Genomic DNA, 26,481 nt, shown 5'->3' on the forward strand with positions numbered 1-26,481 from the left:
TCAGAACAACTTAAAATGTATTAAAAGACTTCTGGCTTTCCTGTGCCAGTTTATCTAGATATACAATCAAAATTGTTGTCAGAGGAGTCCACCGCAGTATGATGATGAATAATTGCTTTATTTTAAACTCATTTGTTATTTAAATATTGCATTATTTTCGGAGACTACTTGGGTATATGAAATTGGCCTTTTAATCTGTGTTTTTTCCTTGTAAAAGATGTATTGACTGTTCTAATCTTGTAAAAGATTTATTCCTCTGTATATTGAGTTATCATGAGTGTTTCTATGTATTCTTCCTTCTCCAGATTTATATAGTAATTTTATCTCTTTAAAAATAATCTCCTAGTTTCTTTGCCTACCCAAATGGCCCCAGTCTTTTCTTTCTTTTCCCATAATGCAGTTTCCTTTACTCTTCCCAAAGATTAGTATAGGGTTGGGTATTTGAGTCCCTACCTCCCCTCCTTCCCCCTCTCCCCCTCCCCTTCATTTGATGATCAGGAGGGGGAAAACTCCATTACCTCTTTCCTCATAACGTGTTTGAAGAGAACATATTGCACAGCTACCGGTCATTGTACATAAGCCAACAAACAGCCTGTGTAGGAGACAGTGTTATTGAACTTTTGTGGGCTAAGGTGCTATACTTATGGAAGAGGTTAGATTTGGAGGGAAGTCGTGCAGAGGGACATGAATTCTTAATGCACACTGTAGTACACTGTTCCCCCAGGGAGTGTACAAGTACTAAGTAAGGTGCTCATCCTGAGTTGAATCATACAAAGTAGTGGATATCCTCACCATTTGGGAATAACAGATCTAGTATTTGTGTGTTTAGCAGTTAGGGGACTAGACACTACAACACAGGAGAGTGCTTGGGTGGCTAACAAGCTGGAGAGCTGAGACTCTTATGACTGGAGTAGTGTGGTGGAATACTTGCATAGTGGAGAGCAGAGGTTTCAGTAAATGCCTGGACCTGATCTGACCTTTAGGAAGCACCCTGCTGAAAGAATATAGTGACAAGCCCTATGATAAGTTACTAGAAATCTAGTCCTAGTTTAAAGCAGTACCCTAAAGCTGTGTCTAGACTGGCCAGTTTTCCGTCTATGAACACTAAAGATACACTTTTACACATTTCTCTGATTCTCACAGAAGTTCAAATGGATAAACTTGGCTGCATAAATGACTAAAATAAAATGCTTCCAAATATAATTTATATGTCAAGGCCAAAGTATTTTAAAATGTATCCTAATCAATTTGTTTGCTGAAGTAATGTAGTGTGCTGTTTGGGAAAAAAATACAAGCCAGCTTCTACATGCATTCAATGTAAATGGAAACATATATATTTATCTCCATAATGAAAAACACAGCAACCCATCATCCCTTCCCTCTCCCTGAAAAAGCATCTGGGATTGGAAAGGCCAGAATCATGACTGATGCAAGTCTTTTGACTCTGTGTTTATCATTGCTATATTGAATGTGAAATTAGGAATGTGCAAAACCATGCGTGGCTTTGTTTTTGTTTGTTTTTTTCAAGTAAGGTTCAGAGCTGGATTCTACTTTATCTGAAATCCTGAAGTTTGGAGAAAAAGGAAAGGTTCAGATGAAGACTGCCGGCTATGACTCATGCCTACTACGCAGTACATTACAAATGTTTAATTTCACCAAAATCTCTTACAAGAAAAATACTGCAGTTGATGGCTTTCTTTTTAGCTGTGGTGTTAATAAAAGCTGCTGATGTCATAACTGAACAACAAACACATGTTCTATTGCAATATTGTATCTACACACAGAAAATAACTAGCAATGATTCTCAACATTTTCCATTCTGGGCCCTGCACTCCCTTCTACTAGTTGTACCCCTTTCACATACAACTAAATGGGGAGCACACAGTGGTTGTCTCCTGCCACGTGTTTGGGAGTTGTGGCCCTCAGAATGCATATCCCTAACTTAACACAGCAGCAAGTCTGAAAGGAGAGGACAAGAAACATCATTTACAATGCACTTTAAAAACCACTCCCTGTTTTTGTTAAAACATTTGTTTTCACTGACTTAAAATGATTCTTCTTTAGCTTCATACGAAGCCACTGTCCCACTTCCAATATGTCTAAGGAAGAAAAGTTATTCACTAAACTCTGCTTGGGCAGAATTTTTTCTTTTAACACTAGTCAGATTTGGCAAGTTATTTTAAACTAAGCAAGTGTCTTCACCTAATTGTTTTTCAAAAATATATTTTAAACAAAACTACTTACTAAACAGGCAGTAGGCTACAGGTGAGGGCTTCTCATGCATCATCAATCTAAAATACAGACGACCACAAGTGCACACAAGGACTATTAGTGTATTATCTGGCTGTGCTTTTGACAAACTACACTGAGAGAATAGCAAATGCAGACCTGGAAGAAAGGAAGGTCTGCTTGCAACTGATCAAGGATTAATGTTCCAGAGGTACAGTAGTTTGAAGGTTGTCTTACAGTCTGTCACAGTTTAAAATTCACATTCAATTTACACAAAACAATACATCTGTGATAAAGAAGGAAGGTGAGCCACTCTTATGTAGACTAGCTTGTTGATAAAATGGGCAATTTGGCTCTGATTTACAGAAGATTTAGGCATCCAATATAGAAATTTTGGGGGTGTTTTCCTACTTCCACCAATACTAAAGAATGGTGTTTTCATTTATTCCATTCAGGATTGATCCATCATCTTGCGGTAACATCATGTCTTTTTGCTAGGTATTACTATATCTACATCTTTGAAAATGCAGCCAAATAGAGGTAAGGGCTTGTGTTTTCACACAATAGTGAAAAGAAGAGGGCACAAGCAAACCACTCTGGTGGAAGGTGTTAACCCAGGACTCTAGCTAGGTAGAGCATGCCGAAATTGAGTCCAGTAGGCATTTGCACTATGCACATTCCATGGGATCTAACTGATATTGGCTCATGGCCTGGGCACACCAGTGCATGCTCCTTTAGAAAGAAATTGAATTACATCATTTGCACTCTACTTTTCATTAAATTACAGGAATGCATTCATTTTTAAAGGGAAACAGCTATGTTAGAAACTTTTTTGTTAATATTTTTACAATATGGGCTTCCTCATGCTGGTTGATCCTCTTCAGGGTGTTAAGTGAGCATACTTTAACCAAGAAAATAGCTGGGCTATAAAGGAAGAGAAGTGTCACATGTAAGAAACCAATAGGCTGTTCTTGGCATGGCAATTTTTTACTTAGTTGTAAGAGAAGATCAGCTAAACAGACATGGCAACTTTTTGTATTTCATTAATGAAACATTCATAAACTTGCAGTGTCCACTCTTGTGTAGAAAGGGCATGGCCTAGCTATTTTGCGTCTATTTGGTGCTCCCTGAAGTCCTGTCTTTTAGCTTCCTGCTGCAACACAAAATAGTTGTTTTTATTTTACTAAATACTGGAGTACCCAATAAACCAGCTGCAGATCTCTATGAAAATTTCATAGGAAATGTACACAATATTGTACATGCCCTTTGCAAGTGAATCAGACCTCTACTGCCCACTGAATTTCACATGTAAAGCAGGAATGACACCATTAGATATTTTATGAAAACACATAAGGAACACTTCTATTATGTTTTCCTTTTTTATGTTTTTGGCACAAAAAGCAGCCTGTAACAGATTTCAACATCATAAAGATCCATGGGATCACATGTATAGTAGAAAGTGACCTTCCTTTGTTGTTCAGAGCTCCTGCTCCAACTAGGAATCTACCTTGGGAAAGATACTGACTTTATTGTTCCTGCTGATTTTTTTTTCTGATTTACATTTGGGCTGCTTTGTCTGGATGAGCTCTTCAGGAGTATTCCCCAAAGGGGGCAGCAGTCGCTTCTTACTGTTGCGATTTTCTGAGAGCCACTGTGGAGGCAACTCAAAAGGCCCAAAGCCGAACTGTATGGAATATTTGTCATTGACCACATCTGCTTCTGTGGCCATAGCTGGGGCCACTTGAGCAGCAGAGTCTGCAACAGTGTGTGGTAGACATTTCTGAACTGTTGTCTGTTCTATCTCTAAACTGGTGGTAGGGATTTCCTTCTGCTGAAACTCACCAGAACCAATGGATTTTGTTTCATTCTCTTCATCATCCTCTGTGGGCTTGAATATTTGCTGCTGTCCAATGTGAAACATCTCCAGAAGCTGGCTACCAGAACGGACATGGGGCTCCAAGCTGGCTTCTACAACATTCCCAGAGCTGATAATGTTCCTCCTGCTATACCTCCGGTGTAGTTGCAATATTGTCCCTAGTAAGTACTTTCGTACAGATTTGTTTACAGTCAAAAAGAGCAAAGGATTGGCTAGCAGGGAGACTTTAGGCAACCAGATGGCAGTGAGGAGCAAGAAGACTGAAATATCTGGTATGTTCAGTATGGTGCGGTATATCACCAGTGTCACATAGGGGATGCTGCAGAAAATAAAGATTATAACCATGGACAGCAGCATAGCATGAAGCTCAGCTTCTCTCTGGGAGGCATAGGGAATAGAAATAGTGTTCTGAGGGGTTCTTAAGGCAGCTATGATGACTTTCTTCTTCTGGCTAGCACTCAGTGCTCTGCGGATAAGAATCATGAAGAAAAACACCACAGCCACTGGTACTATAACAGTGGTGATGTTATAAATAATGACATACACCAAGTGGCCTAGGGAGTAGCTCCAGGATACTGTGCAGGTTGATATGGCATAAATATCAGACACGTTGGTCATAGCAAATACTGGAATGCTAGCTACCACAGCGTGGGCCCAGATGTAGATAACCAGGTCTCGAGACTTCGCATCAGATATCTTTCTTTCCAAAGGATATAAAACTGAGTAATATCTGCCAAAAAAACAAGGACAGTTTAAAGAGATGTGGATATAGAGAATGTATCAATTGTTTGGGATCATACAGTATAATGGCTTGAAGGAATGACATGAGGTTAATGTTTTTGATAGTCATTTGGCAACCCACATCATATTCAGACACCTAACAGTTTCTGGATTTTTTTAAACAAAGAGTCTGGCTTTAAAAGTTAAAACAGGAGTGAAGACCCACTCCTGGGAAGCACATTATTATTGATTGGCTAATAATCTACATATCAGGGATTATATTCCCGTTTTGTTTGGATTTATGTTAATGAAAAATATACTGATCTTGAAACGTCCAAGTGTCTCACTCATGGTTTTCTTACCTCCATGCACATTGTGCTGGTTGTTTTCTGTAAAAAGAATATTATTGATTGAAGCACATGTATGTTCACTCAAAATGCCAGAATCTCAATGTTAATCTGAAAGATGTCCTATGATAGATTAGCTCATATAGTACCCTCCAAAAACCAAGTTTGAGAGGGGTAATTGTATAAAAGCTTATGCCCAAATAAATTTGTTATTCTTTAAGGTGGCAGAGAACTCCTTGTTTTTTTAATAATATCTGAAGCATCCCAATATTGTGTATGGAGGGCAATAAGTGTGGATAAATTTTGCTAGAACAGTAGCCTAATGCACCATAACAGTCTCCTAAATATCTTCTGATGTGATTTTTAAACAAAATGTAATTGTGAGCAGTAATACAATATACCTGGCAGCTCTGATTGGAGCATGGCTGTAGTATTTGATGTCATGTGACACACAATTTTAAAAAGTGAGAGGCTTGTCATATACACAGTTTTGGCTGTGGTAAATCACCTACCCTAGGCAAGCAAGCATGATATCTCTAAGTGTTGCAAAATCCAGGAATATTTGGATGTATGAGCTTTTTAAAATTAAGGATTCATTCATGTATTTGTGCTGTTATTGTCCTTTAGGTGGTTTATTTCTAATCATAAGGAATAGGAATTCTCCTTGTCAAGTTGTAGAGACTTGTGCTTTTTAATGCTCATGGACATGAGCATTATCAATGAAGCTCACATAGTATGCAGTTTTCAGCTGAGGACCATGGTGTCTATTACTTATATGGTCAAAGATAGCTGTATAGCACATATTGCTTGAGATACTGATTCTTAAGTATGAGTCTTGAGTATTTCTGATCTCAAAAGATGCCCATTCAAAACCGCATATACTCTTCATTGCAGATGTCAGAGATGAACAATAGCTTCACTTTAAGTCTCAGCCAGTTCATAACTATAAAAGTACATGACTTGGAAGGCATCTCATGATACCACATATATGCCCTGTGGCTTTTACTGCTTGAAATCCTGTAAGAAGCTGAAATTGCTGATAACAGACCAACCCTGAACAGAAGCCTCTTTCCATGGAGATCACTTTAACTGGATTCAATAGTTATGTATATGCAAGGGACATTGTAAACTGTCCATACAGTATCTCACCAGAAATCCAAGTATTTAATGAAGCAATGCTGGGTTTAAGCACAAAGCTAAATAAGATGAGGGTTGGGGCCTCAGATTATGAGGGGCCTCTAACCCCCCAAAAATTACTATATTTTAGTTATGTATATATGCAAATATAAGTCTTTATTATTTCTATTTTTTGTTCTTTCTGTTAAAGTTGACATAACTTTGGGCCTCATTATGTTTTAATCCCACCCCAAGCACAAGGCATTACAAACAAAAACAAGATTTTAAAAAAATTAGCCCCCAACTTCTTTCTTTTTAAAGAGAAAAGTACATTTTTTTTTTCGGCTTCTCTTCAAACTAGAACAAACCAAGAGTTGAGAAAATGGGTTTAAATAACACTATTTTAAATTTGTGAATAGTAAAGAAGAAATATGTCTAATCAGTTAGAGTTGTTCAAAACAATTTGGTTCAAAGAGCTCATTCTTTAATTAGTTTAGGTGAGTTCTCATCCAGAGTTTCATTTTGAGCTCTGAGTTCGAACAATATCAAAAACTCAAAGGAGAAATTAAATGAGTTCCTAGTGATTTCCACCCACACCATTAATCAGTCTTGAAACTCAGCCAGTTTAGCTCAATTTGTGAACATTTTAATGAAACCCAAAGGAGCAAATTATAATTACAAAGAATATAGAATGGATCCTATAACAATATGCATACAAATCATGCACCCAAGCCTGCAAGACCTGTATGAGCAGCTTGCTGTAGCCCTACTCAAAAGTCAGTAAGAGCTCTGTTTGCAGAAGCCCTGCAGGTTTGGTCCCTATGATTACTGATCTTGATGCTCACTAGGACTGTAACAGTTATAGGCCAATCACTTTTCCCCATTTGAAAATTCTTTTTTTCTTGGACTCATGCATTGATTTTGCATTGGATGGAACACAAATCTCCTCCTTGATCATGTCTGAAATGTTAGGAAGTATTAGATCCTCAACACATGAAGGGATAATTCTCTTTTTCTCCCATCAGGCACCAGATTGGAAAGGAAGAGTCAAATTATAAAGACCAGTAAATACAGTGGTTATAATGAAAGCTAAAGACACACTTCAGGCACAGCTGTACTATTGCATATTTTGCCCAATATTAATCAAAAGATATTGGGCCAAATTCATACCTGATTTAACACTGGTGAATCAATAATTTTATGAGAGTTGGGAACATGGTTTCTCATAGAAGTGACACACAATTGCCATATTACGAATAACAGCATTCTGGTGATATAAAATATAGGGGATGATTTTTGCAACTAGCACAAATATTTCATGTTAGTTAACAATTTGTCATTAATGATGCAATTTACTTGTATCATCACTGGGTTTTTTTAATAGACAGTCTGTTTTCCTTTCACAGATTTAGCAACCATGTATCTTAAATCATGTGATCAACTTGCCTAATATTAATATTAACTTATGCACATATTTTTGTTATGGTCCATTACCCTGCTGGGCCCAGATTGGTGCAGGGAAACAGCGGGTAGGGACTCAGGGGGCACTAGAAACCACAGGCTGCCTCCACTGTGCCTGCTGTGAGGCATGGCAGAAAACTGCCAAAAGGAGCCAGTCAGAGTCTCCAGCCAGGAGAAGGTAGGGGAAAGGTAGCCAAAGCAAGGACTGTTAGTCCTTTGGAGAACTTTCCGTAATGTTTACTAGATATTCTCTTTGTCTTGTGCTGATTGGTTGTTTGTTCCAACCGTCCCTTTCTTTCACAGTCTCTTCACTTCAGTTTCACTCCAAACCAGGGGTGGGCAATAATTTTTGATGGGGACCATGATATTAATGGAGATGCGGGGTCTGGAATGGAGGTTGGGTGCAGAAGGGAGCTTGGTGTAAGGTACTGGGGTGCAGGAGGGACACTGCAGTCTGGGAGGGAATTGGGATGAAGCAGGCAGTTGTGATGTAGGGCAGGGGACTGGAGGACAGGGGTTTGGGATGTGATCTGGGGCAGGAGATTGGGGTGCCAGATCTGGGACGGGGTATGGGTGTAATAGGGGGACTGAGGGTTTGGGTATGTTGAGTGAAGGGGCAGAGAGTTGGAGCAGGAAAGGGCTGGAGTGCCAGAAGCAGGCTGTGGGCAAGAGATGTACTTGTCAGCTGCTAAACTAGCCTGCCTGCAGAGCTTAAAATGTTTCCCAGCCAGACAGTGTGCTTGCCTGGTCATGTGCTTCATGAATAACTGAGCCCAGGAGAGGGGGCGTGGTTCTTCTTAGCTGCCTGTTATTCTAACAAGCAGCTCCCATTGTTTGGTTTCTGCCAGAAAAAGACCAATGGGAAAGTGCTGGGGGGGGGCAGCTCCTAAAACTTCCTCCCTCCCTTCCAGTTTCAAAAGAGAAACGGAGCCCTATGCGGGCCGGATCTGGTGGCTTGGTAGACTGGATTTGGCCTGCGGGCCGTATTTTGCCCAAGCCTGCTCCAAACCTACCCTTCTTACTCTTGCCTTGCCTTCAGTGTCCCCTCACCCTTCCCTTTTCCTTCCATGTACTTTATCTTCTCCCATCTTTTTTCTACCCATCCTAAACAAAGTGAGAAAACCATGGAAATAACTTGATGTTTGCTGCCATCACCCTGTTCACTCTGGTTGTGCATTGTACTCCATTCACCATTCAAGATATTCCTGGTTGATTAAGATTGTAGGCTCCTTGAATCAGGGACCATCATTTTGTTTTATATTTGTACAGTGCCTAGTACAATGGTTCCTGGTCTATGATTAGGGCACCTGTACCATGATAATATAAATACTAATTTAGTAGTCTTGAACCCAAAACCTGTATTTTTCTCACACAACTTATGTGAAACTGTACTTTACCCTGTAAATAGAGATCTGCCTCAATATGTGTGTGATCACAAAGCATTGATGACTTAGTGAGCAAGTTAATGGAAAAGTATCCAAGAAGTTTGTTCAGACAAAGTCTTATTAATAATCAAGGATTAATGATAGGTGGAATGAGAGAATAGAGGCATCTTTAGGATAAATGGGTATATTAAAAGCCCTCTGTGAAGCCTGTAGATATCAGGATAAACTGAACTGAAACTGTTCCAGAAAACAGAGATTAATCTTTATATCCATATGTGCATTAAAGGAAATTGTGGGCCCAAAGCTGGGGTGGATGTAGTTGATATAGTGACACAAGGTACCATTACAAATATTTAACATTAAGATCTCTGTATTGAGCAGGGAAGGAAATAAAGAAAATCAAGGACAGAATGCTAGTAAATTTGATTTCTTACCTGTCCAATGCAATGGCAGGAAAACTAAGAATGGTCACTGAACAGAAGACTTTGTGCAAGAATTTGACAATTTTACAGATGAGCATAGTGTAGATCCACAAACAGCAGTGTGGACTGGCACTAAGGACTATATCAAAAGGCACACAGACTAGACTGGCACATATCCCAGAACAGGCCAAGTTCATAATGAAGCGGTTTGTTACTGATTTAAATACAGATGTTCTGTAGGTCGACCACAGCACCATGAAGTTTCCTGAAAAAAAAGGGAGAAGAAAAAAACAAGACAAAATACAAATCCATGCTTTTTAATTCATTTGAATGTTTCACTGTACTACAAATACAAGAATGTATTTAGAATTAGCTATATATATTTGGTTTTGCCTAGTATTTTTATTATATAGGCAGAACAAGAGCAGGCATCTGTGTGTGCACAGAACTGGATGCAAAGAGTTCAATTTCCAAACAGGTGACAAAAAAGATGCCAAGCAATGCATTTAGATGCTTAAATTGACACAGAGGTGTGTCAAATGGGCAGTTTGTTTTGAGTACACAAATATGCAAATCTGTTAAAGTCCCATACTTCCATAAGCTGGTGCACAATATTTTTAAAGATAAATAAACACACTAAGAAAACAGAGATTCCAAGTTAAGCTGATTTTACACTACTAGTGTGGGTGTGAAAATAGTTCAGCAGCCTGCTGCTTACCGTCTATGAAGACCTTGGTACAAGTTAACAGTAGTGCATTCAGGCCTATATTAGGCAACAAATGAATGAGATTTTTCTTCATTTATTTTTTGGTTTTAGCAATTCAATATAGACAAAGCCTCGGGGGAAGCCGGCGGGGGGGCATCCCAGGCGCGCCTGGGCTGCTCCCCCGCCGGAGCCCCTCCGCGGCTTTCAAAGCCTCGGGGGAAGCCGGCGGGGGGGGCATCCCAGGCGCGCCTGGGCTGCTCCCCCGCCGGCTTCCCCCGAGGCTTTCAAAGCTGCTGCGGCTTTGCTCCCGGTGCCTCTGGTCTGCTGGGGACCATCTCCAGCAGACTAGGGACACCGGGAGCAAAGGAGGCGGAGGGGCGCTGGGGTATAAGATGAAACCCTATCTTTTAATTAAAAAGATAGGGGGTCGTCTTATACGCCCAGTCGCCCTATACGCCGGAAAATACAGTATCTAATGTTGGTGTTGAGATGAGATTGCTGCCCTGCATGTGTCTGACAACCGTTGTTACACTTAAGCTATGTCTACACTAGGGATGTTAAATATTGGTTAATTGAATAGTTGATTAACCTCATGAATTTTTAATCAGTTACTCAACTATTGTATAGTCCCCAGGGATGGGGCTGTCAGTCAGTGAGCTCTGGCCTTATTCCCAAGGAGTCCCCAGCTGCTCTGTAGTGCTGCCACGGTATCAGCAACAGCACTGTGGGATGCGAGGTGAGAACTGGTCTGCAAGGGGAGCAAGTTTAAAAAACAGCTCCCCTTGCCGACTGGCTGCCTGTCACTCGGCACTGCTGCCTCTGATAAAGAGACAGCAATGCAGGCTGGCAGCAGCCCATGTCTAGGAAGGGAATGAGCTCCAGAATACAGTGCGAGACATAGCTGAGATGACCTTCCTGCCCGCCCAGCTCCTAATATACTTTAAATGCAGAGCTGCAGCAGGGGTAGGTCCTAGCTCAGGACAGAATTGGGCTGCTGGCCGGCCTGGTAAAAAATTTACTGGCAATGGTGAGGGGAAGGAAATGCATGTAGTCTATAGCATTACCCTATAAGCTTTTGCTTATTGATTAATCAGCTACACTATTACATCCCTAGTTTACACTTGCACTTGATCAACAAAATGTTTGTTTCTTATGGGTGTTTAACCCTCTCCCCATGAACGACATAGTTTTGCTGCAGCAAGTGAAAGTATAAACTCTTCTTTGTTGGCAAGAGCGCTGTGGCCAACAAAGAGAAACCCCCTTATTGGGGGTGAAAGCCTTTTGCTGACCAAAGTGCCAACAAACAGCATTCACACACGCTGACTTTTAGTAATGGGGCTGTATTGACACAGCATTGTCACTAAAAACTGCATAGTGTAGACACACTTTTAGTATATATCCAAGACACTACGACACTGATATCCGAAGTTAGGAAACTGACCTGCACAGACCAGATACTTGTTACTATTCAACAGAGGCATGACACTGGTGTCAGAAAAAGAACAGCAGCAATATGACAATGTTAAGGATAACTGTAGACCCAGACATACTATTTTGTTTCCCCTAATTTTAAACTAAACCAGTAACAGAACACATGGACAAGACAACCACACAGGACATATATACTAACTGGGTATGTGGTAAGCATCACCCTTAGTGGGTGATGCTTACTAGGTAACAGTTAACTAGTGCCTGGGAGCAGACTGTGCCCGCAGCCTGTTGCAGGTGGAGGGCTGCTCCAGCCCCACTGGGTCCACCACGTTGTGGGTCAGAGCAGGAGCCAGCAGCCCTCCACAGGGCAGGAGTGGCAGCCCGTGGGCTGTTGGCTCCTCCAGCCAGCCTGAAGCGGTTCCCTTAATCATTGACCTGGTTAAACGTGACATTTAACCAGTTAACTGATTGAATGGGAATTTACATCTCTAATATATACATTACAAATATACAATACAATTACAATCTTTGCAAAAGTGATTCAGAAATACCATCCAAAAATCTCATCCCTCACCAATCTCAGTGGGTAGTTGGTTTCACAAGAAGTTGTTAAAGGCCCGCTGCTGTCATTGTACCCATGACATTAAAATCTCACAGAAGCAGCACACTGAGAAAGGAAACAATCTAGCTGCCTTTGTGGCATGTAATGCTGGGACCTTTCCGCTGCACACCAAGATGTCAAAAACATCAGATATGTGATAGAGCATATACAGATTCCAAGAGAGATTTTTACAGAAACAACATTTCCTAACAGGAAAAGCACAACAAGAGCACACAAGTGTTAACAGAGAAATAGAAATGCCACTGAGTTGAGTGCAAGTCTTTGTTTTAACTCTGCCAACAAGCTTTTTAGAAACTAGCAGATATCTTTTCTGTATCATTTAAGAAAAGTGAGCAGTATAAATTTTGAAATATTTCCCATTGATGTACTATATAGAGTTACAGTAAATACAGATAAGTCTACATTCAGTTGCATGTCCATTATATGATGTATCTCTTATTATCCAAATTTTGTTTGGTAGCTGACAAAATATTTAGCTAAGTATTTACTATTTGATATATTTTAAAATAGAATCATGGTTTAGTTTTGGCAGGTGACTTGGGCATGATGCAATATTCACCAAGCAGTATTCAATCAGTGGTGTTTAAAGATTCCTAAAGCACTATGCCATCCATACTCATTCAATGAAATCATTTGCCTAACCAAATTATTCCTAGTTCTTCGTATCCTCCTGTTATTAGAGGAGGACACTTCAAGCAGCTCTATTCTATTATTGGGATGCCCTGGAGCAGGGGAAGAAGTGGATGGCTTTTTTAAAAAATTGAAACCAAATCTATTTTGAATTTCTTTAGTAGCTCTTCACAGTAAATCACTAAAGTACTGCAAAATTCACCTCTGGTGAAATGAATACAAATAAATAAAGAAGAAAAAGAAAAGCAACAAGTGTGAGTTTTTATAGTTCAGACACTGGTAGAGAAGTGGTGAGCTATGTTTCACATTCCTGTGGCACAAAACAAGAGCTAGTAAAGTAGGGCTGTCCAATCTTCAGATGCTTATAGATTGCTAGTTCTGCCTACTTGTTTTTCCCTTTGATATTTTCTTACCTTCTGCTCTTTGTTTCCCACCCCCGCCCCTCCTTTTTTCCTTCCCCTCTATTCCTTCTCCCCTATTTATTTGGGTCTGCACATCCAAAACTCTGGTCATCTGAAGCTAAATCAAGAGACACAGCCTTGGAGTCAGTTTTAAAAGCAATAGTTGTCATATGATTTCTTCCATTGGGAGGTATAGAAGAAATGAAAAATGGCACAAATCCTGAGAAAATCTGGCTGGTAGGTGGAGGAGAGAGCCCACAAGGCATTATATCTTTCTCTCTCTAAGACAGAGGAAGCCTTTATCTAGCTGCGATGCCACTGGAACTACATATGTGTTTGCTGGGTCATGTCAATCATAACTTTGGGATATAGCTGACTGCAAGAACTCAAAGGGGTATGAAGTCTCCACAACCAATGGGTTTCTCAATTGAATATCAATTGGACAATGTCAGGGCTATTCCCCACTCTGGCCCTCCGAGTGCAGAAGGTGGGGGCTCTCAAAGACCTGAAATCCCTTTGCCTCTAGGCTCTGCTTACAACCCCTCCCCAGAATCACAGATACACTGGATCTGAAAAATAAACAAAAGCTGTCACCATCAAGTGATTTAACACTGAAAAAAAAAGGAGGTAACACTTTAATTCCTTCCCCAGGATACCCTCAAGCTCTTTTGCCCCAAAAGAGCTTGAAAAAAAGGAGAGAGAAAAACAAGCTGCAATCCCTGGTCACTGACAGCTCATCTTAGGTAGGCAGACACACACACATGCAGGCCCTATTTCTTTCCAGAACACACGAATCAAATTGTCACCTTAAAAAAGTGATTTTTTTAACAAAAGAAAAGATATACATGATAAAGCACACTTGATTGCTAGGTGTTACAGAGTAACTAAGTAAAACAAATTAAAACACAGAGAAAATCTTTCAGAACAACTCTTAGATAGTGAATGGGGGAGGGGAGGCATGGATTCACACAGAGCATTTCAAACCAAACCACACAAATACAGAAAAATACTCTAATCATAACTAACTACACATTTCCTTTATTTACTCACAATCCCTTACATGCCCTGAATTCCTTGGAGGCAGGGTAATCCTGCCTGGGTTTAAATCATTCTATGTCTCTCAGCTCCTGTCTTAACTTCTCCAAACAAAGAAAGCAGGCAAGGTATTTTATACAATTCAAATTTCAGCACTATATTCCAGTGGTGGTTCTGGTTCCCTGCCAACACCCTTTCTAGCTATCTGAGTTTAACCCTTGAGTCACTGGGTGCTGGCCAGCACTTCTGTCCATCACAGACAATAATGATACTCAGAGAAGCATCAAGTATTAACTGTATTGTTATTTGCAGCCACAGCTAACTATAAAACCTACACCTCAGAGAAAATAAGGCATGAAAACTCCACCTGGGGGTCAGAATATAAAAGTGATCAAAGCCTATCCATTGAAACTCAGGTTTTTTTCCATATCAGTTTTACTCACCCTTCACCCATGCGAGAGAGTGACAGTGTAACAGGTGACTGTCATTTAACTAGCATTATAGCAGTCTATGCCCGTGGTCCCCAACACGGTGCCCGCAGGCGCCATGGTGCCCGCGGGGGCATTTGAATGCGCCCGCCAGGTGCTTGGAGCTGGCCTGGCCCCGGGCACATGGCGCACAGGCGCTTGCAGGGGGGGCGCGCTCGGGGGGGAGCGCCGGCCCCGGGCGCACGGCACTTGAGGGTGGGGGCCCTGCTCCCGGGCGCGCACGTGTCCCCGCCCCCTGGCACCCGGCGGGCGAACAGCCACGCCCCCTGGCGCCCGACAACCTGAAAAGGTTGGGGACCACTGGTCTATGCTTTGAGTCTTTCCCATACTTGTGTAGTCTGCATTGCATTTTTTCTGTCTACATTCCTCTGCCATTAGGTGTTGAGAGTTTCTGTAAGATCACAGGCTACTTACTGTTAGTATTCTGGCTGGTTCATAGCTTCATGTTTCAGGTCATTACAGCTGAAAATACTATGAATATTTTCTATCACAGTTTGTTTTTCTAGGTGCTTTAGATGATAACTCCTTTAGAACCAGGTTACCTTGTCCCACTTTTCATAAACTACAGCAGATTGTGCTAGTTGTTTCTTGGATGGGAAGCAGTGCTGGTGACTCAATAGATGGTACTGACACCTCAGTACTAAACCAATGTATAGGCATCTCCTATGGCACCCTTGGTATAGCAAGTGTCAGAAGGGTAGCTGTGTTAGTTTATAAGGTGCCACAGGACTTTTCATTATTCTTGGTATAGCAAGTCACTTACAGTTGTTCAAGATTCCAAATAAGTTAAATAAAAGGACAAATCTATATTTTAATTAAAAGGAGAAATATAAATTCATGTTTGATATTAGTTCTTAATGGGCAGATACCTACAATACAATCATCACAGCAAAAAGCATGAGTTGGTAAGCTTACTAGCATTCTTTGTGACTTTCAATGACAGGTAGATGCCTAACTTCCACTTGGGCCTTTGGAAATGTTTCTTCATAACAATGAGGAAAGGAAACCCATAATCACTGGACTCACCAAGAAATAGATCCTTTAAATTTAATTATATGGTCTGCCAAAGAAATTTAAATGCAGTTAGTTTATCCACTTGTACTATTATAAATTTTAATACCCAATAAATATCTTTCTGTAAGGTACATTCATTATAATATATCTATAAGTAGTAAATGGTTGCCTCACGTAACTCCATTTATGTATCAGAAAATTTAGGGAGAACATTTTAAACAGAGTTACAATAATGAAAACATACAGAGAAGCAGAGTCAGAAAAAAAGTGACTACAGGAATGGGCTTGTTATTTTCCTTTATAAAGAATTAAGTAAAAATCTCAGTTATACATGGAAAAATCTATCTAGACAAGGGCTTTTAACAAGATCAGGATTCTTTCAGGAGATACAGTGATATTTATTATACTCTGAGAGATACAAAGTCAAGCTGCAGACAACTATTACCTAGAATCTCTTGATTAATACACTTAAATTGCAAATAAGAAAGCTGTAACAGAGGAAGTGAATTTTATTTTTAGGAAGAATCCTATTAGAATTTCCAGATTGTCTGTCTCTTTAGCTATAGCTGACAGATGTCCACAACCAGAGGGAATGCAAACGTGAGACTTTACTAATTTGGTTTTTCCACTCTTTCCTCTTATTTATCCAAGCTGGTCTTGGATAAATATGGCCTGTTTTCCTGTCCAGTCATCCTCTGTTGGCTAACTCTATGACCATGCATACATATTCAAGTTTATGTGTTTAGGGTAGAACACCCATTAAGATTCTCCTTTTTTTCCTGTACCAGGTGCTAATTAAAGCACATTTAATTATGGTTTTTGGGCAGGAATCCAGCCCCTGATGTGTTCTTCCTGGGGAGTCCCCTTAATGCAGAGGTGTCATAGCGCCCAGCATAAGGGCAAACCCACGGTGAAGCTTGGAAAGGGAATGACTAAAGTGCTGTGCAGAGCTCAATAGTTCACATGGGGAGGCTACTGTAAGAGCAGTCTTTGGCTGTGTCTAGACTACATGCCTCTGTCGGCAGAGGCATGTAGATTAGACACATAGGCAAAGGCAAATGAAGCCACGATTTAAATGATCGCAGCTTCATTTACATTTACATGGCTGCCGCGCTGAGCCAACAAACAGCTGATCAGCTGTTTGTCGGCTCACGCACTAGTCTGGACGTTCCCCCTGTCGACATCAAAGCCCTTTGTCGGCAGCCCCGTTATTCCTCGTGGAATGAGGTTTACCGGGGCTGCCGACAAAGGGCTTTGATGTCGACAGGGGGAACGTCCAGACTAGCGCACGAGCCAACAAACAGCTGATTAGCTGTTTGTCGGCTCAGTGCGGCAGCCATGTAAATGTAAATGAAGCCGCATACCCTTTGAGTGGAACCAGGGGCTGCCCTAATTTATGCTAGAAGCCCACTGTGATGCCCAGATTAGACTAAAACCTGTGAGATTTAAAGTAAGGATGTTGAGAGGCAGGCAACTGGCTACTCATGTAGTTAATAAAAATTCTATCGACTACATGATTAGTCGATAAGGGAAGGCTCTCAGTCTCAGCTTCTGTCTGGTCCAAGACCTACTCCTTCTGTGGCTCTACAATTTAATGTAGTAGTAGGAGGCAGGTCAGCAGAAAGCCTGGCTCCTACTACATTTAAATTGCAAAGCTGCAGTGGGGGTAGGCCCTGAACCTGGTCCAGTGGCTTTGCTGGACCCCCCCAGCAGACCAGAGGGACAGGAGCAAAGCCGCCCAGGCGGCGGGAGTCCCGGGCAAACAAGCAAAGCTGCCCAGGTGGCGGCTTTGCTCGGGTGTCCCCGGTCTGCTGGGGGGGGTCCAGCGGCTTTGCTGGTGGTATCCCACATTCTGAGTGAGTGCCCTAACCACAGGGCTGAGTTATGAAGGCTATTTTTTTTCCTCCCTCATCTATTTTGTGTGGAGTTAACTTCTGAAGGTGCCTACTACATTGGGTCTCTCTTGCGATTTATGCAGAGGCACAGCTGTCTTGCCCTGGTTTGTGAATTGCTTTGGATCTTAGGTGGGAGATAGGTCCACAGCTGCCTAGAGTGAGGCAGCAGTGCACATGCTCAGAGGCAGAAACATAAGCATCCAGGAAACTTTTATTGCAAAAACTTTACTGCAGGCACCAAGCAAGATTAAGCACCTACAAGGATAGGCTGCCGCCAAGTGGAAGTTTTGTGAATTAGACTGGCACTTGATTGGGGACCCAAGTCCCATTCTTTAGGATCAAGAGTCTTTGAATCCCAGCCCAAATCACCCAAACTGCCATCAGTTGCTGGCACAAAACAGGACATTACTATTTATTTCAATTCTGAGCTGTGAGCTACAGCCTACCACACTGCAGAAAATATGAACCCAATATAAACCTGATTCTCCTCTGCCTTGAACACTTATGCCCATGAAAAGGTATAAAATGCTACCAAACCAAAATAAAGGCAATGCAGTATCCAATCATCCAAACTGGCTACAATACCAAGATATATAGTTTAATAAACTGTATTTCTTTTGTATTTAATATTGTCTGATTATTGGCTCTGGCTGATGAGACAGTATTCCTGAAGGAAGCTGGCCATTGCCATATTGTATTACATAATGCTGTATTTCAGACATCAAAATACAGGACCATTGAACAATTTATTCTACTTTTATTGCTTTATTGTTTAGTTTTTCCCCTCAGATTTTGACTAGCAAAAAAATCCTTCCAGTTAAAAATTAGTGAGTAATAAATGTTAACAGGTGAATGCACAGCTGAGAACCTGCATTCATTATATGTAATTATGAAAAAGCAATCCTTCTATATTGGTAATTGAGGTCTTCCTATAAACTTTCATCCTCTTTCTCTCTCTCACTCAAGAAAGACTTGATTCTCAACCATTAGCATCAACTTCTATTCTCCTTAAAAGCTCAGACTATAAAGGCTGCAGCCCAAAGTTGCCATAGCAACAGCCATTTCGTGGAACTGAAATGATTTTCTCAGTAGGAACATAGACTTCTGAGGGTTTTTTCCTGTTTTTGTTGTTTTATTTTACATTCATGACTTCACTGGAGCCTCGTGTTCTATTTCTGAAGCAATTTGACTGGACTTCCCTTCCCTTTTCTAAAATACCAAAGTAACTGAACCAAAAAAAATTAAATAAAATAAAAGCAGCTATAACTTTATTCCATACAATTTTTTCTAGTGTAATACTCATCAAGCCATCTACAATCATTAAGATGTTTTTACTTTTATTTCTTTACACATGGATTTCTTTATACAGAAATTACTTAGACCTGAAACACCTTTGGCATATTAGCCTTTTTTTCTTTTCTCTCTGACTTGAAATATATAGGCCTCTCTCAATTATCTAGTTCCATGCTGCATTTGTAACAAAAGAAGTTTTTACTGATCCTACAAACATTGTGAACAGAGTCAAAGAATATACAGCAAGAAGAGAAAAATAACATTAAGCCACTATTAATTTATGAAGTATCAGAGATTCGGTGCTTGATTATATAAATTAAAACAAAACCATAAATCAGTAAAACAAAATTACATAGACATTTTGTCTGATTGTCATGGTAAGGCATGAGACATGAGTCGATAGAATCTCAGCCTCTTGATTCAGATTTCCAAGGGAAAGAAAGAGCTATTAAATATCTGGGTAAGGCACTATCAGCATCAAAGACTAAAGTGAAAGCCTGGCCTCCCTGAAGTCAATGGGAGTTTTACTTAGGATGAGACACAGACTTCAACCCAGGAGGACTCTGTACCAGTCAAGTATTCTAATTTCATCAGAACTGGTTTAATTTTGGGTACAGAAAGAAGTCCACCTCTCTCTTTTTTTAATAGCCCTGCTAACATCTGGGTAATACCTCTATAACACCTATTCCCCTTTAATTTTTTTGCAACCTTAAAATCTTTTCAAGCCACTTAGGGGTGGGCAATAATTTTTGCTGGAGGGGCCATTCCAAGATTTTGGTAAGTGGTCAAAGGCCACACACTTTACTGTTGAGGGGGTGCAGGGTCTGGGATGGAGGTTGGGTGCAGAAGGGAGTTTGGGGTAAGGGACTGGAGTGCAGAAGAGGGTGTTGGATTTGAGAATTTGGGTGAAGGAGGGGTTTGCGACCTGGTGCAGGATCCAGGAGGGGGCATGGGTGCAGGAGAGGATTCTGGCCTGTGGGGAGGGATGCAGGAGGGGATGCAGGGTGCGGTAGAGAGTTGTTTCCTGGAGGATTGGGGCAGAGGGGGAAGCAGAGGGTTTGGGTGATGACCTGGGGTAGGGAATTGGGGGAAGGGAAGGGCTGGTGTGCCAGAGGCAGGCTGTGGTTGAGAGGCTCTTACCTAGGCAGCTCCTAGCCAGCAGCCCTTCACGACCCTGCCTGCTACAGCCTCAGGCTGCTCAAAATGGCTGGGAGCTCCCTGTGGCTTTCTGCTCTGAGTGCCAGGAGGAGGGGGAGACTTTATATGCTGCCCCTGGCAAAATCTCTTAACTCCCATTTCTGCGCTGAGAGATTTTGTTTGGGAGACAGGGAAGCGCACAGTCTCCCCCTCCTTCCAACACCTGGTTCAGAGAACCATAGGGAGCAGCTGGCTGCTTAAAGTGGCATGGGGCTGCTCTCAAGGAGCTACCTGCTCTGTGCCTGAAGGTGCTGGTAGGGCAACCCATAAATCAGATCAGGTGAGCCAGATACAGTGGTGTGGCAGGCCAGATCCGACCCACAGGTTGTATCTTGCCCATCCCTAAACTAACCGTATTAATTTTGCTGTTTTTAGCTTAATTCTGTGTAGCATGGTCACGGCTGGACTAACTCTTCTGGGGGCCTGGGGCTTTTAGATTTTTTTGGGTTCCTAAGGCTCCAGGACGGAGACAAAATGAGGGGTTCGATGTGTTGGAGGAGGCTACAAATTGGGGCAGGAAGGTGGCTGTGGGAGGGAGTATGAGGGCTTTAATGGGGAGTGCAGGCTTTGGGGTGGGGTTGCAGATATGGCATTTGGGGTACAGGAGGGGACTCTAGGCTGGAGCCAGGGAGTTTGAGTGAAGGAGTGGGTTCACAGCAAGAGATTGGGATGAGGGTACAGGATCTGGGTGGGAGTTAGGGTGTAGGAGGGAATTCAGGACTGGGGGAGGGAGAGAAAGAGGGAGAAGATACCAGATTAGATAAATAGAGGGAGCAAAGGGGAAATGCCAAAGAGAAATAAGTGGGGGAAGGGTAGGTGTGGGGAATGAGAGAACCAGGGAAGGAGGAAAACAGTGATGAAGAAAAAGTAGATGGGAGACACAACAGGACACAGACAGGAGAGAAAGCAAGGGGAAGAGGATGCACTGAAACTAGTAATAGATAAAGGAAGCCAAACTGAAAGTCCAGCCTCTTTGATCATATTGGGGAAAAGTTCCTCTCAAGCAGTTACACAAAACTTAGGAACTGATCTTTATTCACAACCGAGCCCCAAGAAACCTGAAAACAGGAGAGGAATAAAGAGATGTAACTAAGGGCAAGAAAATATAATTCAGTTTTTTTATAAGCAAACAACCTGAGTGGGTGAAAGAACACGAATTGTGTGTGTATGTGTGTGTGTGTGTAGTGTCACGGTATATAAATGACTCCAGCTGAAAGCATAAAAATGTTTGTTTTTCAGGACTAATTTATATTTTAATTAAAAAGCAACAGTGGACCTTTCAAACAGCTGTGCCTCACAGGTGCTGTATTATTTGTGTCAGTTCACTCAAGCTTGTTCCTGCTGAGAGGGCCTGGGATTTGTCACACTCAAAAGAAAATCATTCTGTGACCACCTATTGGTTTGTACAGTGCTGTAGTATCACTTTATAGGTGGCTTAGAAAGGAGACAGAGATTTACTGAAAATGTTCAAAGAAACTAACACATCTATATAACTCAGATATTTCCATGGCCATCATTAAGCATAAAAATACCCATTTTTCCTCCCTATTAAGCACAAGGGAAGAAACAGGTAATAAAGTTCCAAATGAGGCAGGTTAATCATGAATAAAATGAATACAATAAAGAACTCAGCTGGACATGGACACCTTAGTATAGGCGTGGCCAATAATTTTCACAGGGGGGGCACTTAATTTTGGTATGTGGTCATAGACAACTCCACCCCATGGGGCCTGGAGCAGAAAGGGCATGGCCTAGAGACTCGCTTTCCCCCCAGAGCTATCTGGGACCAGAGGCTTTTAATTAAAACACAGCAAAGACCTCATGGCTCCTTGCCACTATCACATTGCCTGGCAGCTGCCCAATGTTGCTATGGTTATTTAAAGGACTCACAGCTCTGGCCCCTGCCAGAGTAGCACCATGACTGGGAGCTGTAAACCATTTAAATAGGAAATTCGGTGGCATGGGCAGCAGAATATAAATAGAATATGGCCAAATTCAGTCCGCAGGCTGGATCAAAGCATTAAGGTGGGTGGATCCGGCTCCTGGGCCACATCTTGCCCAGCCCTGCCTTAGGAGAACATTCAAAATCCATTTGTATAATTAATTTTACATCTCTTGTATAATAAAATGGACATACCAGTTTTGTGCACTTATCAGCTCATATGGGCAGGGGCGGATATAGGGCAGGGCGAATTGGGTGGCCGACCCGGGCCCCGCGCTTCAAAAAGCCCCTCGCATGCGCCGTGGCGCCACCGCGCATGCGTATGGCGTCACTGTGCATGCGCCGTGACAAAGGGGGGGCCCCGTGGAATTATGCTGCCCAGGGCCCCGCAAAATGGTCATCTGCCCCTGCATATGGGTGTCCTAATACAACACCCACATTTAAAAACTGGGCGTACTTTTTTCCCAGGAATATATGATCTTTAGCTACCAGAAAATTGTGGTGTAGCATCTTCCAGGCACTCATACGAGAGTGTATGATGTTCTGCATTAGTGAGACATTCACAAAAATACAGTATTCTTGTTGAAGTAAACTGACAGCTGATTAACAGGTGTGAATAGCAATCAAAGGCTGCAGTAATTATTAAAATTGAACACTTTCCTACTCCTGCTGTTATAATTATTTCTCTGGCTTCTACCTTTGCAATAGCATTATTTGAAATACAACATGGCTATTAAAGCAATTCTGTGTGTTCCCAGCATTCAGCAAGGAGAAAAAGAATGGAATTCAAAAGAAGCTCCTCTAATTTAATGAGCACCATGCATTCACATTGGAGTTTAAGATACCAATATCTCACTGATTTTAACTACCAAAACTTGCTAGCTTCAGTTGCTTTCTGCTGTGGATTTGTATTTTTAGTACCATATGGACTCCATACAGGAACTTAAAATATTTAATTAATGAAGGAAACCCATGAAAGTGGATGACCATTCTCCACATACTGAAATATTCAAAGCCCAATTGACATCAAGTAGTATTTAATCATCCAATTAGTCCAAATAACTTCAAAGGTACTACTTGTATGAATAACTGCTCTTGAATGTGAACTAAGATGTGTAAAATTAGGTCTTTGTATTTTGGTGAATCCTAGGGGGCTGTTGTAGTAGATACAGAGGTCATGATCTCTTCACAGATAGCACTCCCCCCAAAAGTTGTTTAGTGTTAATAATTACTTACTGCATAACTATATAGTGTTCAAGTGTTGACCTAATATGGATTTTAAAAAATTGTGTGAATCAGGCATGAAGTTGATGCTGCTGGCTTCTTTTTGTTTGCAACTAAAACCTTCTTTTAATGAATTTAAATAGGTCATTGAAATTCAACTTACAGTTAATATCTAAAAATTTTCAGTGTATTGCAATTTGCAAACACTTTTAGTAAAACTCCTAACAATTTTATAGAATGCAGGCTTGGACCCATACTGAACTTCCATTTATGTGGTCAGATTTTGCCCTCATTTATAAAATGTACAAGTTCAACTGAAATAGGAAGCAATTAATTAGTGACGGAATATGGTCGATAGTGATAGAGTTCTATGGGGAAAAAATCTTGCTGTAAGAGTACCACAATCTTATATTGGATTAAAAAAAAATCCAATGTTGCTCCAAAGACTACAAAAGATTCTGCATTATACTGGACAAATCCAGTTGTGAGGGTTTTCCTGTTTCAGTGTCTAGTCAATTTGACATTGTCAGTCATTGAATGTAAAAATACAATAGTTACCCTGTATTTTAATGTTCATTATGTGTTATTTCACCTATAGGAAGAAATCTTTTTCAAGAAGCTAACAGGAGATTTAAAATCTATGATATGCTAATTTTTGTTAATTTGTGAGCTCATCATAATTTTAGTTTCTTATCAATGCCTTTTTGTCCCAATTTATTCTGAAAATCATATGGATTTATTTAAACCAGCAGTATACTTTTTTGTATGAACACAACACAATTTTACACAACCAGATATACCCCTTTATCTGTAAAAACTAAGGATGTGAAAGGTTAACTGGTTATGCTTAATGGTTCTGGCTAACTGTTAACCAGTGGGGGCTGGCGCAGCACCAGGCTGCTCCAGGCCTGCCATGGACTGGAGCTGCTCTGATCTACAGCAGCCCACTCCGTAGCCAGGGTCTTTATCCATGAGGAGCCCAGTGGAAGCAGCCACTGCCTGCAGAGGACCACTCCAACCCAACCTCAACAGGTGAGGCTGATACAGCCCCCTCACCCACATCCTTTTTAATCAGTTATTCTGTTAAACATAATATTTAACTGGTTAACCAATTAAACAGGATTTTACATCCCCAGAAAAGACTCCAGTCTTCTGTGCTCGATAGATGAGAACCTATTTTTGTGTAATTTCATAGCATAGTATTAAGAAGAAAGTAGATACACATTAAAACTAAGTAGTCCTTGGATACAGCAACTCTCATCCTGTATGCATAGAGTGATTGATGAAAAACAGTTAAACTAAAACAAAAAACAGGACTATGTAGCACTTTAAAGACTAACAAGATTGTTTATTAGGTGATGAGCTTTCATGGGTCTGGGCCACGAAAGTTCATCACCTAATAAACCATCTTGTTAGTCTTTAAAGTGCTACATAGTCCTGTTTTTTGTTTCAGCTACACCAGACTAACATGGCTACATTTCTATCACAGTTAAACTAAAGTGAAAACAGCTGGATACATCACTTTATCTAGCAAAGCTATCATCTTATATAGTACTTAGTGCTGTAGTACTAGAGTTCCATTTTAAACACAAACCATCGTAGGACATTTTCATAAGAATGTCTTTTTATTTTATCCATACATAGGCAAACTAATGACTATGGATTGTTAGAGCTGTTGTTACAACAACACATTCTTGAAAAAAATCTTATCTGGAGAAATGAATTATTGAACAGTAATTATAGTAATTCTCTCTGATTTTTTTAAGAGACAATGAAAATAGCAGCTCAAGTGCTATAGTGCCTTGGGAACTACAAATCGTGTCTAAGAAAGAGGTTCTCAGAGCCAAGCAATATATTATGTGATATTACCCTCACTCATCTTGATTTGTTACTCCATTTGTTTGAATGAAAAGGCAATGTCTTGTGACAGAAATAGAAGGTTCATCTGCACTATGTAAAACTGTTTTAGTTTATGCTCATGTTTCAAAAATGTTAAAACCTACATTTTCAAAGTGCTTCAGACTAAGGCCAGCTCCACAAAGGGACTTATGCATCTAAACCAAAGATTTCAGTGCCTTAGACCCAGTTTTCAGTGTGATCCACAAAACACATGCTTAAGTGCAGCCTTACTCAGTAGGTGGTTAAACTCAGCACCTAAATAGCCTCCCTAAAACTTTTCTAGGTGCCTAAGATTCAACCTCTGGGTATGCATATTGCTCCTTCACTCCAGGTGCTGACTTGTTTCTCTGCAATTTGTGTGCCTTTTCCCATTAGTTTTGTCGGAAGAAGCTTTTCTGAAATTTGGCCCATCTACTCTGGGCCAAATTTCAGAAAAATCTTCTCTTTCAGAAGAGCCTTTCTTCCTCATGGAAGGAAGAAGACAGGGCTTCCAAAAGAGCACATCTGCTCTTCTGCCAAAAACAAAAGTGGAAGAGCAGACATGTTCCCTGGATGTGGTGGAGTTTTTCCAGGATAGCTCTGGTAGTCTAAATGTAGCCTAGTTGAATATCTGACAATCAGAAGCTTATTGGGTAGTCTACCAGTGATGTGACTAGTCACTTCCCCACCCTTGCTGCTTCTATCAAAGGGAGGCAGCAAGTGGGGGAGCAGCTGTGACTTAAAAGCTGGTTCCCTTCAGCACTATCTCCACAGAGGGTAGGGGAGGTAGGGGTGCAGTGGGAAATGGCATGGGGGGGGGGGCCCAAGGAAGTCTTTGCTTGAGCCACTTCTATTGTGATTCTGCTCTTGTACATTTGAAAGGCTAAGGCACCCAGGGAGCATTGGGCTAGTCCCCTACTGGCCCAGCACTCCCTGCAGGACTTCTGCTTTTGAAATGTACAAGAGCCCTGCCTGCGGTGCCTGAGCCTTTGAAACGTACAAGAGTCCCAATGGGGCTCTTGTACATTTCAAAAGGAAGCCCCATGCTCCTTGCAGGGTTTCCACTTTTGAAATGTAGCAAGAGCCCGGTACACTCAAAGGCAGTTCAAAGGCAATGGTGCCCTTATAGACTAATCCAATATCAATGGAAATCCCATCGACTATTCAAT

At 41.2% G+C, this 26,481-nt stretch overlaps 1 protein-coding gene and 1 long non-coding RNA gene across 3 annotated transcripts in view; one reads left to right on the plus strand and one right to left on the minus strand.

Annotated features, from left to right (window-relative positions):
- Nucleotides 1–1,749, plus strand: part of LOC112546697 (uncharacterized) — a 43,507-nt gene extending 41,758 nt beyond the window's left edge. Inside the window, exon 3 of the long non-coding RNA XR_012903428.1 lies at nucleotides 1,529–1,749. This is a non-coding gene — a long non-coding RNA (uncharacterized LOC112546697). The remainder of the gene's footprint in view (nucleotides 1–1,528) is intronic.
- A 104-nt stretch (nucleotides 1,750–1,853) lies between these two features.
- The window catches only part of GPR176 (G protein-coupled receptor 176), a 67,684-nt gene continuing 43,056 nt past the window's right edge, over nucleotides 1,854–26,481 (minus strand). Inside the window, exons 1-3 of one of the 2 annotated variants that reach the window (XM_075927077.1) lie at nucleotides 14,397–14,544; nucleotides 9,569–9,821; nucleotides 1,854–4,835 (exon numbers count right to left, since the gene is read on the minus strand). In XM_075927077.1, coding sequence (XP_075783192.1) covers nucleotides 3,725–4,835; nucleotides 9,569–9,813 — 1,356 coding nt within the window. In that variant the 5' untranslated portion in view covers nucleotides 9,814–9,821; nucleotides 14,397–14,544 and the 3' untranslated portion in view covers nucleotides 1,854–3,724. Of the gene's footprint in view, nucleotides 4,836–9,568; nucleotides 9,822–14,396; nucleotides 14,545–26,481 lie in introns of those variants that run through there. The other variant, XM_075927076.1, reaches the window with a different exon arrangement.

This window comes from Pelodiscus sinensis, chromosome 4, assembly GCF_049634645.1.
Source record: "Pelodiscus sinensis isolate JC-2024 chromosome 4, ASM4963464v1, whole genome shotgun sequence".
Classification (NCBI taxonomy): domain Eukaryota; kingdom Metazoa; phylum Chordata; order Testudines; family Trionychidae; genus Pelodiscus; species Pelodiscus sinensis.